Source organism: Gopherus flavomarginatus, chromosome 4 (assembly GCF_025201925.1).
Source record: "Gopherus flavomarginatus isolate rGopFla2 chromosome 4, rGopFla2.mat.asm, whole genome shotgun sequence".
Classification (NCBI taxonomy): Eukaryota; Metazoa; Chordata; order Testudines; family Testudinidae; genus Gopherus; species Gopherus flavomarginatus.
The window spans coordinates 7,989,751-8,003,874 of record NC_066620.1 but is presented as its reverse complement, the minus strand read 5'-3'; the positions used below and the strand labels follow the sequence as shown (position 1 = coordinate 8,003,874).

At 45.3% G+C, this 14,124-nt stretch overlaps 1 protein-coding gene across 3 annotated transcripts in view; it reads right to left on the bottom strand.

The window, feature by feature from the left end:
• Nucleotides 1–9,880, bottom strand: part of SHLD1 (shieldin complex subunit 1) — a 72,975-nt gene extending 63,095 nt beyond the window's left edge. Inside the window, exons 1-3 of one of the 3 annotated variants that reach the window (XM_050952237.1) lie at nucleotides 9,780–9,880; nucleotides 4,642–4,766; nucleotides 2,996–3,165 (exon numbers count right to left, since the gene is read on the bottom strand). In XM_050952237.1, the coding sequence (XP_050808194.1) occupies nucleotides 2,996–3,158 (163 nt within the window). In that variant the 5' untranslated portion in view covers nucleotides 3,159–3,165; nucleotides 4,642–4,766; nucleotides 9,780–9,880. Of the gene's footprint in view, nucleotides 1–2,995; nucleotides 3,166–4,641; nucleotides 4,767–9,779 lie in introns of those variants that run through there. The other 2 variants (XM_050952238.1, XM_050952239.1) reach the window with 2 other exon arrangements.
• Between the last annotated feature and the right edge of the window lie 4,244 nt (nucleotides 9,881–14,124).

Sequence of the window (14,124 nt, the reverse complement as noted above, 5' to 3'; positions counted from 1 at the left end):
GTGAGTGACCGTCTCCCCCTCTCCCAGGCCTGAGGAGGCTGGAGCCTATCGCTACTGCTCAGCCCTTCCTGAGGGCCTGAGCGACCCAGGGCCTGGGCTCCCAACCATCTGTACTTACTGCTCAGCCCTGTCTGAGGGCCTGACCTAGGGCCTGGGCTCCCAACCATCTGTACTTACTGCTCAGCCCTGTCTGAGGGCCTGACTCCTGACTCAGCATTCGTTGCCCTGCCCTGACCTAGGGCCTGGGCTTATTGCTACTGTTTATAGTGCCAGTGCTCAGCTCCGGCCCGAGGGCCTGAGCACTTGACCCAGTTTTGCCCTGCCCTGACCCAGGGCCTGGGCTTACAGTATTTGGTCCTGTTACAGCAAGAGCTACCGAGGGAGACCCCGCAGCCAGACTAATTCCCCAACATCAACTGTGTGTAGGGAGCCGGTGAGCTTCCCCGCCGCCCTGGAGAGGGTCGAGCCCCAGCTAACCCTTGTACACATGGTAAAATTTTTTGGCTCCCGAGTACAGCGTTATATTGAGGTAGAGGTGTATCATATGTCAGCGAACATGAGGAAGAGGAGTTCAACACCTCTTTTTAACTATTTAAATCTCCAGAGTGAACAGAAATTTCACAGGGGGTTTGCTAGCTTTGCCTGCAAACAGAAGAAATATTTTTTCTTTTAAAAAAATATTCGCAAACCTCTTTGCAAATGACTTCCCAACCTCACCTAGTTTTATTTTAAGCCAGGTTTTTTAATGCAACTGCCACAAACCTTCTTAACCCTCGGTGAATCAGGACTGAATAGGTGATGAAAGTGGTGGGTTCAATGCAGTTTGGATTCAAAATTCCAGAAAGGAGTGAAGGCTGAATACAACCATATCCAGCTTTGCCCCATGTCCAATGGACTGTCTATGCAGTCACTGATGATGACAGCAGCAGCAAAAGCGGCGCAAAAAGAAATACTGTACTAGTGGGTCTTAAATCAAACAAAATTATTTTAACTGGAAATATTTAAAAGTAGCAAACAACATAGTAGCAACACTTAGTTCATAAGTAAAGTGATTCCTCCATCACAAACTTCCCCTCAAACTTTTAAGTCAGAGGGGATGGGTGTGTGTGGGGTGGGGGGGGGGGGGCGATCTTGGATCACATGAATCAATAACGTCAGGCTGGATCACATGATGTAACATATAACTGCCCATTCTTCTGACACCAGCATCTTGTTCTAACATCAGTGCTCCCCCTCCGCCGTAACATAGCAATTGACAGGGTCTGGCAAGTTGGATTCGCAGTGGTGGAGAAATCAGTGAGGCGAATCTGGGGATTGTCTACGCAGGTCAAAAAATGGGTTTGTTGTTTTTTTCCCCTGTGGAAAATTCCAAATTTTCAGCAAGAATACTGGAAACCAAAAATTCTCAGCCAAATAATAAAGAGAAAACTGAAAATTTTGATTCAGAAATGTTGCCATGCTGCTTCATGGTAGTTGTAATTCAGGTACCTCATAACACCATTCTTCTTTATGGGCTTGTGCTCCCTGGCTGGACTACATCTCCCATGATGCACCACATTCTCCCTTCTTGCTGAGATACCACAGTGCATCATGAGACATTTAGAGGTGAATGAGACATTACATACCCAAAAAGTACAACCAACTCCCATTAAGGCACAACAGCAGTATTTCAAAATAAAAATGTTCAGCCAAAATCAAAACTTTTTTGGCTTTTGGATATTTGGGGTTTTTTTAATGAAAAGTCTAAATTTTCTGTGGAAAGCTGACACTTTTTGTAGAAAACTTAATTCAGGCCAAAACCCAATTTCCCATTGAAAAACAGCTTTGACAGAAAAATTTCAACCAGGCTTCAAGAGCTGAAGGTAATCAGAGCCCCAGGCAGAGAGCAAATTCTCCTGCTGCTCACATAACTCCAATCTCATAATCTTGTATAACCAAAACCACCACAAAACCTTTCTTCTCATAACTGGACATTTGAGCCCTTGTTAAGAACTTAGAAGACTGTGTGTAACAGAGCCACCTAGTGACACCTACAATAACTATATTAATATTGAATTTTAATGCACCCTCTCAAAGGCACTCCGACCACTGTAGAATAATTCATCCCTACAAACACACGAAGGTAGTGGAAACTGGCCAGAGTCGCTTTTAGAAAGTACAAGCAGAACAATACCTGTATACATATCACGTCCACAACAGTTACATTAAATGAACTTTCAGGTTGTAAAGTCACATTTTCAAAAATTAGAAAATACCAGAATTAAAGTTGTTGATACAACCTCAGTTCATCTCCCTTGTGGATAAATATAACAGTGCAGCTTAGAAAGTGGGAACTGGCCCAAAGCTTAGTTTTTTGATCATTTTTGCAGAAATCCCCCCCTCTAAGAAACAAAACAAGGCAAGAAAGTTAACCATTATCTCCTAGTTGCTGTGCATAATCTGATCCTACAGCAAGCTTATTACTAATCCACAAGAAATGCAGCACAACCAGCCTTTCAGTTGCCTATTTCTATAACCTTTTATAAACAGAACACTTGTCCTGCACTGGTATATTGAGGACATGTTGCAGATGGGGGAAAGGAAGGTAGAAGGATTTGCAGAGTAGATGTTTTCTTGCTGGTTGTAATTGTACAAAGCAACGTTTTTCCTGATGCCTACCAGTGTTTTAGGATTGTTTCTGTTAGTTGGCTTCAGGTAACTCCCTCCTTCATGAGCAGTGACACCAGAAAGCAGCAACCCTTTCGACTGCTCTCACATGTATCAGCAATCCACAGTGCACGTTGTATTTACTAGGAAGCACAGAACCATATTGCCCTTCCAATAAGCCACACTTTCCACTAAGACAGATGCACTTGCTTCGAACTTCAGCAAGCTGCTTGCTGCCTATTCAAACAACACTCTGCCTGAAGCAATAAATATTGACCCGACATGTCTGTCTAAAGTGTGTGAGAGAGAGAGCGGGAATATTTACATTCATTGTTAGTTTAGTCTTTACCTAAGCATGCTGATGAAGCAAAAGTATCCACAGAACTACAAGGCTCGTCACTGGTCCCAGTGCTGTGTTCTGGCAGGAAGCTTGTTATATCATAAGCAGAGGGAAGGTCCAGTATGCTGCTGTCCTCTGAGGGGTGGCTCGATGCGGTTTCATCTCCCTCCATGACCCCACTGCAGTGAAGACACAACTATTACTGAGATCCAAATTTCAGAGTAGCAGCCGTGTTAGTCTATATCAGCAAAAAAAACGAGGAGTACTTGTGGAATCTTAGAGACTCAGAAGTTTATTTGGGCATAAGCTTTCGTGGGCTAAAACCCATTTCATCTGATGCATGCAGTGGAAAATACAGCAGGAAGATATATATATATACAAACACACAGAGAACATGAGAAAATGGGTGTTGCCATGCCAACTATAACGAGACTAACCAATTAAGGTGGGCTATTATCAGGAGGAAAAAAAAGCTTTTCTAGTGATAATCAGGATGGCCCATTTCCAACAGTTGACAAGAAGGTGTGGTAACAGTAAGGGAAAACATTAGCATGGGGAAATAGTTTTACTTTGTGTAATGACCCATCCACTCCCAGTCTTTATTCAAGCCTAATTTAATGGTGTTCAGTTTGCAAATTAGTTCCAATTCAGCAGTTTCTCGTTGGAGTCTGTTTTTAAAGTTTTTTGTTGGAGTATTGAGACTTTTACGTCTGTAATTGAGTGACCAGGAAGGCTGAAGTGTTCTCCAACTGGTATTTTAATTCTTGACATCTGATTTGTGTCCAAATGCTATTTTGTAGCATGAAAATCCAAAAGAAAGCAACTCCGAAGAGCTTGTCTGGTCATGCTCTTCATCATCACACAACAGAATTTTGGTTTCAGCATTTAGTCATTGATTAAACTAAGGGAGAGTGGGTCTCAGAAGAGGAAGGCAGCATGAAAGAAGTAGATTTTGGTGTTCTTGGGCAGAGGGGATAACTTCGAAGTCTAAGCATCAAGGCTGACATACCTGGACTCCCTGGAAACACATGGAGTCCAGGAAAATACTGGGGCACGTGCTAAACACTGAGCACATGACCCGAGTTAGACTGCTCATGCAGTTAAAATTAAGGACATGCTTGGAGTCCTTTTTCCAGATTGAGGCCTCTAGCAATAGCTGGGTCAGCTCATCCCTTCATTCTCCTTACATAGATAAACTGAAGCTGCTGCAGCTCGCTGGCGGACAGGAGGGTGTCTTCTCGGCATGGACATTAATACTCTTACGCTACATGTCAAAACACTGGAACTATACTTGGGAATCCCTGGCCAAAATTCCATCTCTGCACCACATGCCGTGCACCCCACTTCAGCTATCCTCCACCCTAGTCATAGTTACAAGTAGAGTTTTCAACAGTCTAGTTGCTGTACAGGCATAAAGACACAGCAAAAAGAGGGAAGGGAGGGCAAAGGGGAAAAAACACACAAACTAGGTGGTGATTGGCCACATCCTTATAACATCATAATGGGTTTCTAGAAGCTGTACAGCCAGTCTCCAGTTAACTTGCTCCCAGGCCTTCAGTGGAGAGGCTGATCTCAGAGGGAAAGTAATGGTGTGACTGAAGCTGTGAGTTCTCAAATGTGCAAGAGCGGGACACATCATTTCACTTGCATTGTACCTGTGAATGGATCACTGATGATTGAGTAACTCTTTGGGCAGTGTCCAGGAGTAAACAGGTTGCCAGTGTTTGTGGTCATCTGTCATGCAGCTTTCCCTTGTAGGAAGTCTGTCAGCTGCAGCCTTCTGGAAGGAAAAATAGGTCATTAGATTCCTTGCATCAGCTGATCATTCTGCCAAAATGGTCTGACCTTCAAAAAGTGTGTGTCACTTGAAGTCAACACATTCCCCACTGTTTGTCAGGACTGACACAGGAGTGGATCTTCCCTGGGAAATAAAAACAGCACATTTTATGAAATAATTTCCTTCAATCTTTTTACAGTGATGCCGGCCTCAGTGAGAAGTTAACACCCTCCATACTTGTATTAGTATGTTGATGCCATGTGAGCTCTCATTTATTCAAAAACTTTGAAGCAGAAAACTAAAAATCAAACAGCCTCTGTGCTTAGCCCATGCCCACCCGTGCCTGAAACATGCAAACACTGCACTGAAAATTGTGCCGCTGAAACTTGGTTTCCCCTTCTGTAAAAAAGTGATGATGATGCATGCCCACCTTAGTAACGCACTCCCAGATCCTATGATCCAAGGTGTAACCCCAAATATCATTATTCCTAATTTTACTTGGAAGACAGACCAAGTTGGAGATCAGACTTTTTGAATCTAAACACAACCTGGTTAGAACAAGTTCTCAGTGTATGACTGAAAAATAATGAATAGTAAACAAACCAAAAACTTGACTAGCCATCTCACAAAGCATAGGCCAAGATTTTCAAAGGGAACTGATGGTTTTAGGTGTCCAGCTAGAGACCACTTAAAGGGACCTGTTTGCTGAAGATCCCCTCTCTCACAATCAAGCTCCTTTAAGGTATCTCAGGTTGGACACCTACAATCACAAGTCACTTACAAAACTTTGGGCCATCACACCAGCCGCAATGATTGCACAAATCTAAACTTAATGTATGGCAAACACGAGGAGAGGAAAGGAAAGACAAGGGCGACAATAATAAGATGAGGAAGTATGTCATGGACCTGTCTGGACTTTGAGGAGGGATTTGAATGAGAGGGAAATGACTTGGGAAGGGCAATCCAGACAAAAAGGGCACCATGGCAGAAGGCACAAAGATGTTTGTGCTAGGTGATAAAGCAGGTATAGATGGGTGGAAAAGTGAAAAGAAACTCAGTGAAAGGAGCACGCAGGGTCTGTGTGATGCAGAACCAGCGCTGGGGCATTCAAGATGGACTGGAGGGGGCTGAAGTTGGTATCAAAAAGATCTGACGAGGGGGAGACTGGAGCAATGAAGTAGGATGATTAGAGACCAGTGATTTCACCCCTGGTGAAGAGTTGTTTGAAATGTTATGGACAGAAAAGCTCCAGGATTTGGAGACAACCTTGGTGGGACAGGAGAAGGACAAGTTGAAGGTGGCCCCCAGGTTATAGGTCTGGTGGAGTTAGAAGCCATGATACAGAGATAGAAGAAAGAGCTTGGAAGAGAGTAGGAGCTTGGTTATGAGATGAGGGTGAGCGATCCAAAATGAAACCGTGAGAGATACAAGGTGAACCCTCAGTGCTAAATTCAGAGCAGAGAAGTTTTATATGTGAGTGTCATTAGCATTGAAGTGGTCGTTAAACCCATGCAAGTGGAGGAGGTCACCCAAGAACACCACTGCCAGGGCCATAAGCACAGCCCTGAAGGGATTCTGACAGCACATGGGAGCTGAGAGGAGAAAGAGTTGCCAAAAGAGCCATGGAAAGGGTGGCCAGAGAGGCAGGAAGAGACCCAGAAGCTCCATGAAACGAGGGACAGGTGGGATTCGAGGATGCCGGAACGATCAACTTTGTCAAAGGCAGAGGAAAGCGCAAGGGAGGAGGTAGTCTGGGACAGACCTGAGATTTAGCCAAGAAGAGATTGGTCAAGACTTTGAGAGCAGTTTCTATGGGGCTTTGCACTTCCACAACGTGACCTGAAGTGAGGGCAGAGCTGGGAAGTGCTGAGCATGCTGCAGGATGCAAAGGCCCCAAGTTGGATGTTTTACAGTTCAGCTGTTTCTCTGTTATTCCCACAAAATAGAAGGAAATAGGAGAATTGTACATTTTTCCCATAGTAAAAAAATAAAAATTATTTTTACCTCCTCAAAACTCTGAAGTCACTGCTAGGATTTTGCTCAAACTAAGGAAGACAGAAAGAAAGAAGTCCACCTTCAGACAAAAGCTAAGCATGGAAAACTCCAATACCAAACAGGAATATTTCAGAACATTATGAGCATGTGAATACAGAGGTTAATACTAAAACTGTTATAACTTCAGCAGAGCTGAGAGTGGGCACATGAATGCAAGACTGGGGCCTAAGCCTATCATATTTCTGCCTCTCTTTCTCTTCAAGACACTCTCCTTATATGTTTCTGCCTTTCTACTCTCAGCTGATTTTAAAAAACTGTATTGTGATGGATATTAAGATATGTATGCAGATAATGACAAATGTTAAAAATCTGAATTCCCTTCTTTTAAGTGTGGATTATCATAGATGTGTAGGAACACTGATATCAGATGCAGTGGTTGTCATATCTCAGTATATTATTATTTATATTATTGTAGGGCCTATGAGTCTTAGCTGGGGACCAGGACCCTGCTGTGCTAGGCAATGTAAACACAGAACACAAAGGCAGTCCCTGCCCTAAAGAGCAAAATTCACAGGCATGTGGTACAGCACTGTAACATACACATCTATTCAAATGTATTTGGTGTAATGTTTTTACACACTGCAAGGTCCACAAGCAGCTGGTGTCGACTGATATAAAACTCATTGGCCTTCCAGAGTCTGTTTCCCTGATTTAGTTATTCTACTTAACCTCGTATAATTCCCCTCCTCTCAGCGGAGATGCAATGCTGTTAACAGAATCAGGGGGGTCAAATGTAACACCCATGGGCTGGATCTAGCCTGCAGAACAGTTTCATCCAGACTCTGGACTTCCCATGAATATTCAGGTTTGTCTTCGCAACCCCAGAGTCTACACTACCAGGGTGTGATTTGTAGAGCACACCAGCGTGCTGTGCTCTAACAACCCTGCGTAGACCTTGCTAGTGTGCACTGATGAAGTCCTGATAAAAACAGGGCAACGACAACACAGGCTAAAGAACATTTAGCATGCAGCAGCAGGGTCCACGTGGGGGAGTTGGTCCACAATCCAGACTCTGGTGCAGCAATCCAGCAAAACCTTGTGTACAGGTGTTGAACCACGTGGAAGCATTTAAGAGGCTCTGGAGAAGTGTAAAATAAATGTAGGTCATTACCGACATGGCTTATCTTTGGCTATTTCTATTTTAATAACTTTTGCTGAGTGTGGCCTGCACAAGTGGCAGAGTATCAAATCACCTCTACTCTAGATCCTCCCATCCTCAGAGGTCTGACTGTCCCAGCAGTGCTTACCCCTGTCCTGTCTGCACTCACACACACTGATTCAGAGCACCATGAAAGCTGACCAGGAATTAGTCGGAGGTCCTTGTACCACTGAAACAAGCAAGCCAAATTAAAGACCCACCCACCCCTTTAATCATTAACATAATTTACAGCTAGCCCAGCGGTAAGTGAGCTGGAAGGGAACGCCTTGTAAATATTATGATGGGATCAGTCTCTGCTATTAGTATTTGTTAGAGCCAGTAAAACAAACATTTTTCTAAAATTTATGAAACCCGGGTCCGTTTTTTGTGAGGGAAAAAGGTTGGCCCAGCTCCATTATTTATCAGTCCTCCAGCACTGCGTGTAAGCCAGAGGCTGTATTTTGACAGATGCTTTCCCTAGCTTTGTTTTTTAACGTTAATTTTCAGTTTAAGGGCTCCCCTGCTTATAATAAAAGCAAAACAGAGACGAGCTCCCAGGGAAAGGTAACAAGGGACACCAAAAGTGCGCAAAAAGGCCTTCATATCAAGCCATTTGTTCCAAGCAGGGATGCGCAGCCCCCACTGATGGTACAAAGCCCTGTGTGGCCAGCCCCACACTGTTATTTACAAAGCCTGGCTTTCTGGCACAGCCAGGGTGGAGGAGGGATAAGAACAGCCACAGTGGATCAGACCAAAGGTCCATCCAGCCCAGTATCCTGTCTTCCAAGAGTGGCCAATGCCAGGTGCCCCAGAGAGAATGAACAGAACAGGGAATCATCAAGTCATCCATCCCCTGTTGCCCATTCCCAGCTTCTGGCAAGCAGAGGCTCTAGGGACATTCAAGAGCATGGTTTTTCATGGGACAAGTCGCCACGGCCCCAATCCTGAAAGCAGGTAGCGTGGACCCTGTGCCCACACTAGTCTATGCATGCAGACGGGCTTGCAGGATTGGGGCCCCCAGCACTACTTGGTGTGACTGCATGCTGGTTGGGGGCCCTTAGGAGAGGTCTGTCCGCCTCCTGGCTGCAAGAAGAAGCTGTGACAGTCTGGGGGCAGCAGGGCTGATGTGTTGTCAGAGGGCAGGTGAACAGCACCCAGACCCCACTAACTGCCAGCTGCTCCCACATGCTCCCTGAAAAGGGCTTGCTAACAGCTCCCCACGGGCAGGGGAACCCTTCCCCCTTCAGCCACCCATTTCTCCGGCTTGCCCCAGTGCTGCTCTACCAGACCCGTCCCCAAACACACACGGACACCCACCCCCACCAGCCTCCCGTCCCCAACCACACAATGACATGCCCCAGCCTCTAGCTAACACCCTGCTGCAGCCGCTGGCCACTCACTAGCACCCTCAGATTCCCCAACTCCTTGCCCCCCCCCCCCCCCCCCGACAGGACTAAGCTGAGTGGAGAGGTGTTAACGGGCCACTGTATTCTGCATGACCCCTTACAATATGCAATCTGTCCCACCTTGCGTTTAGCTGTGAGGCCGGGAGGGAGTCCCCTTCCCAGACCTGAAGAAGAGCTCTGTCTCTATAAGCACAAAAGCTTGTCTCTTTCACCAACAGAAGCCAGTCCAATAAAATATATTACCTCCCCCACCTTGTTTCCCAAACCTTCACATCACCCCAAATCCACTGGCACCCCCATGCAGCACCCCACCTGACCCCATTAAAGCAGCATGTAATCCTCAGACACCACCCCATAGAGACAGCCTGCAAGGGGGAAGGGAGCAGACCCTGATTAGCTTGTCGTTGCGATACTCACACAGCTGAAGCAGAAAAAACTGGGAGCTGCAGCTCCTAAACGGGAAGTGCCTGAGCCATCTTTCTTGAGGGCATGAAAGCCGACCAGGAAGTAGTTGGAGGTTCATGTTTGCTAATGATAAATGTGATACCAGCGGATTGTTGGAAACCATTTTTGTTGTGGGTAAAAGCAAACGGTTCTGAAACGAATCAAAAGAGGCGCAGTTAAATAACAACTCTCCATCGATGAGAACAGGAGTGGGGAGGGGAAGTTAAATGAAAAGAAACTTTAAAAAAAAATCCCAGTTTAAAGAAAATACAAATCCTAAAATCAAAAGCATGGGACCTGCAAATGCTATATTGCCAGCATCTCACACCCAGGAGACAAACACACAAACCTTGTGTGAACATTTAGTTCTGACTAGCAGGGAGACATGGTTTATAATTAAAGCAGTGAATGCACTGATCCTATTAGCTCCAGAATATTGTGCAAAACCTGGAGCAATTTCCTGCATGTAGAATATTAGTGCATTTCAAAAAACCTCCAGATACAAAGACTAAAACAAATTATTTCTCAGGCATTCTGGAAGTCTAATTCTCTAGTTTCGTTTGCTGTAAAAATTCTAGAAAAACAAATTTTTAAACTCTTCTCAGAGCCGAAACCCACATGGACAACTTCACGGGGGGACCCCGGGCCTCCATAGACCCCACTGTTGCCCCAGAAATAAATCCCCAGCATTCTAGGGAAATAGATTTATGTTTTGTGTGTCTCAAATCTTTGTTCTGAGATGTTTAAAGTCTTCTGAATGCAGGAAAATGCATCAGGTTCATCAGAATATTGAGGGGGGACCCAAGCACCTACTGTTTTGATTATTTTCTGGTGTCAGTGAGGTGAAAGTGGGCAAAGGGGCACACCCATGCAGGTCAATATGTAGACCTAACCTTCTTCCCCCTCACCCCAGTTTCTTGCATCACATACTTCTTCCTAACCCCATATTTCTTGTATCTCTCCTTTCTCTTCAAAACACCCTTCTTTTCTGTTTCTGCTTCTTTCCTCTCAGCTGATGTTTTAAAAACCAAATATAGTTTCTCCTGTGCATATTTACAGTTAAGTTTGCAGATGATGACACATGTTAAATACAAAGACAAGTATGCAGATTTGACATGTGGATTATTATAGATGTGTGGGAACACTGATCTTTAGTGCAATGTTGTTATACTCTAGAAAAGTCACAGGTACTTGGTGTAGCATTGTGATACACATGTATATACAACGGTATTTGGTGCAATGTTTTCATTCAGCCCTAGGTCTGCTAGCAGTTGGTGTAGATTTTTTTATGCATCAGTAAGTACATGGGTGCTTTGTGCAGAACTGTTGTAGGTAGGCAGGTGTTATATATTTAGAGTGAAATTCCCCCCTCCCTCCTACCTTAGCCAGGCACAAAGCTAAAATGATCGAGCTTTGCATGGATATCTCCATGGGCTCAGAGGGTTGGAATTCAGTCCCACACCCCATGGGTATATGCCCCAGCACTGTAATGTAGCCTCTCGTGCACTAGAATAATGGCTACTATCTCTCCACAGAAATTCTTGGCCACAGGATTCATGTTAATTAAAGATTCTATTACCCAGTCTTCAAGCTTATTCAGGGCTGGCAAGAGACCACGCCATACCCCTTAGCAGCACATGGGTGGAGAGATCCCACCTGTGCTACACAAATGCTCCATTTGCTGCCTCTGTGCACATCTGCACACTTTTAAACAATGAATAGAGCCTACCTCAGTTGAATATGTACATTATTTCATTGATAAACCACACCCTATGTGCAATATGAACACACAAACAAAACTTAGAGGCCAGATACTTCAGTGGTGAGGGCATTATAAGAATATAGATAGGACTGGATAGTACACAGAATTGACAGCATAATCCAATGTCAATATCATTTTTTAAAATCTCTTGCACACCCGTCCAACCCCCTAGAACTAATCACTTCCACCTCCTCAGTTGCCTCTGCCCACCTTGACCCATTCCCTTGTCAAAAGCCTAGGAGCACAAATACCCAGGGTTGTGCAACACCAAGAGGGCATATGAACTCCACAGTCAAAGGACCCCTCACTGAAATTGCCCAGCCAGCAGCCCTCACCCAGTTACACTGGATAGGAGGCAACTCGGCAGAGTCCCCTGAGGAGAGAGGCAATCTCTAAAGGTTGGCCACATGAGCCACGGCTTATAAAGGCTTTATAAGTCTAACACAAGCCTTGAGTTGCACCAGGAGATAAAATGGAAGCCGGAGCAGATCACGGCACAGGCATGTAATGTGTCACATGAGAGAAGCTTGACTAAACAAGTAGAGAGCTGCACTCTGCAGTAGCTGAAGTACTCTGAAATGGCAGCCCCACACGAGTACTCACATTAATGCACAAGTGCTCACATACGTAAAGCTGCTCACGTGTGTAAGTGTTTGCAGGATCAGGCCCACACTGTGCACCAATCCACTCCTGTGGTGACAATCAGAGAAAAAAGGTTGCTACCTTCTCTCCAGTGCGGGGAAAAAAAAACCCACTCTACACTACTCTGTTACCTTAATATCCAGAAGCAGCAGGGCTCTGACTAATGCCCCAAACTGTGAAAGGAAAGAAGATAGGAAGGTGGCCTTAAAGTACATGATCAAATATCAAACTCATTTCTGTTTTATTTTTTTGTCGGATTGAAAGTACTGTTATCAATTATGCTAATTAAAAGACATTCAGAACAAGGCATGACATGGAAATACAAAGATCCATTTTACATTCGCTTAGGGGTTTTCTCCTGTGCACATTAATGTACAAACTCTGCTTGCTCAGAAGTTAGAACTCAGTCCACAGCTGTTCCTGGAGCAGGAGGCAGAGCCAGATCTGAGACATTCTTAGGAGAAGTGGGTTTGAGGCTTAGTCAGGGAATCAGGACTGGATCCTCAGCTAGTGTAAATCAGGAGCCGTGGTAACTTGCACCAGCTGTGGATTATTATTAACCATTATTTAACACTTACCTTGTAGTAGCACTTAGAAACCAGCAAGGTCCAGGCCCCATTGTGTGAAGTGCTAGACAAATATAAAAAGCCATAGTCCTTCCTCAAAGACTGTAAAAGCTAAAAGATATGTGGAGAGGACTCATGTATGGAGGCGGGGCTGTAACAGGCTGTATGCAATTCTTAGCCAATTGGTTGTTATGATTACAAATGGATCTGGCTCTGAATCTCTGCCACAAGCCTCTTAGCACAGAAATCAGAGGGACCGGTTGTGACGAACTGGGAATGTTCTTAATGTTTTCTCTGAATACTGTGTTGGTGCCTCAGTGTCCCCTAGGCAGTTCTTAAGTATCTGGCAGAGCAAAGGGCCAGTGTACCTAAATGCCTGACGCTCTGTCTCCTAGCAACTGGTGGCCTGGGCCCCTTCTCTGCAAAGATGCCAACTGAAGGTGTTGGAGACAAAGAGGTCAGGTAACCTCCTGGCCAGGGAAAGGGGCTGAGCAGAGGAGGAGGGGCTGGAGGGGGTTGTTAGTCTGGAGCTGCCTGGGGACGAGGAGTGAAGTGCAGATGTGGGGGTCTGGCTCACTGACCCCCAGAATGGACCCAGCCGAGGGGTCTGGTTCACTGTACCTACAAGCTCTGTTTTAGACCCTGTTCCTGTCATCGAATAAACCTCTGTTTTACTGGCTGGCTGAGAGTCACGTCTGACTGCAAAGTGGGGGTGCAGGACCCTTTGGCTTTCTCTGGACCCCGCTGGGTGGATTCACTGTGGAAAGTGCATGGAGGGGCAGAGGATGCTGAATGCTCCAAGGAGAGACCCAGGAGGTGAAGCCATGTGAGCTTCTTGCCCTGAACAAGTCTGCTCCAAGGGAGAGGAGGCTCCGCAAAGTCCTGCCTGGCTTTGTGGGGAGCAGTTCCAGAGCATTGCCTGGGGACTCCATGCCACCGCTGAATATGGAATTGGGTTTACTGAGAAACAAGGGGAGGGAAGTCCCTGGAAGTATAAGGAACCTGTGCAGTCATATACGTCACACAGGCTTAAGGTGCTATTGCTTGTTAAACAAGGTCTTCTCAGGCCCCACTTACTACCAGTCATTGTAGCCGGATGATGTGAAAGACCAAATGAGGTTCTCATATTTCTCTTCGTTTTCTGCTGAAAGTGAAACACACCCTTGCGCCCTCAGTGCAGTAGCACTTTTCTTATACCCTGCCTTGTCAGCGTGAACTGTGATCCTGTTACCTTTGCTTCTCGCAAACTGCACTGACAACCATCAGCACAAGAGGAAAAAAGTTACATAGAACAATTAGGTCAAGTGCTGCAATCTGTAGGTTCTTATTGTGCCTCTATGTCTTAATA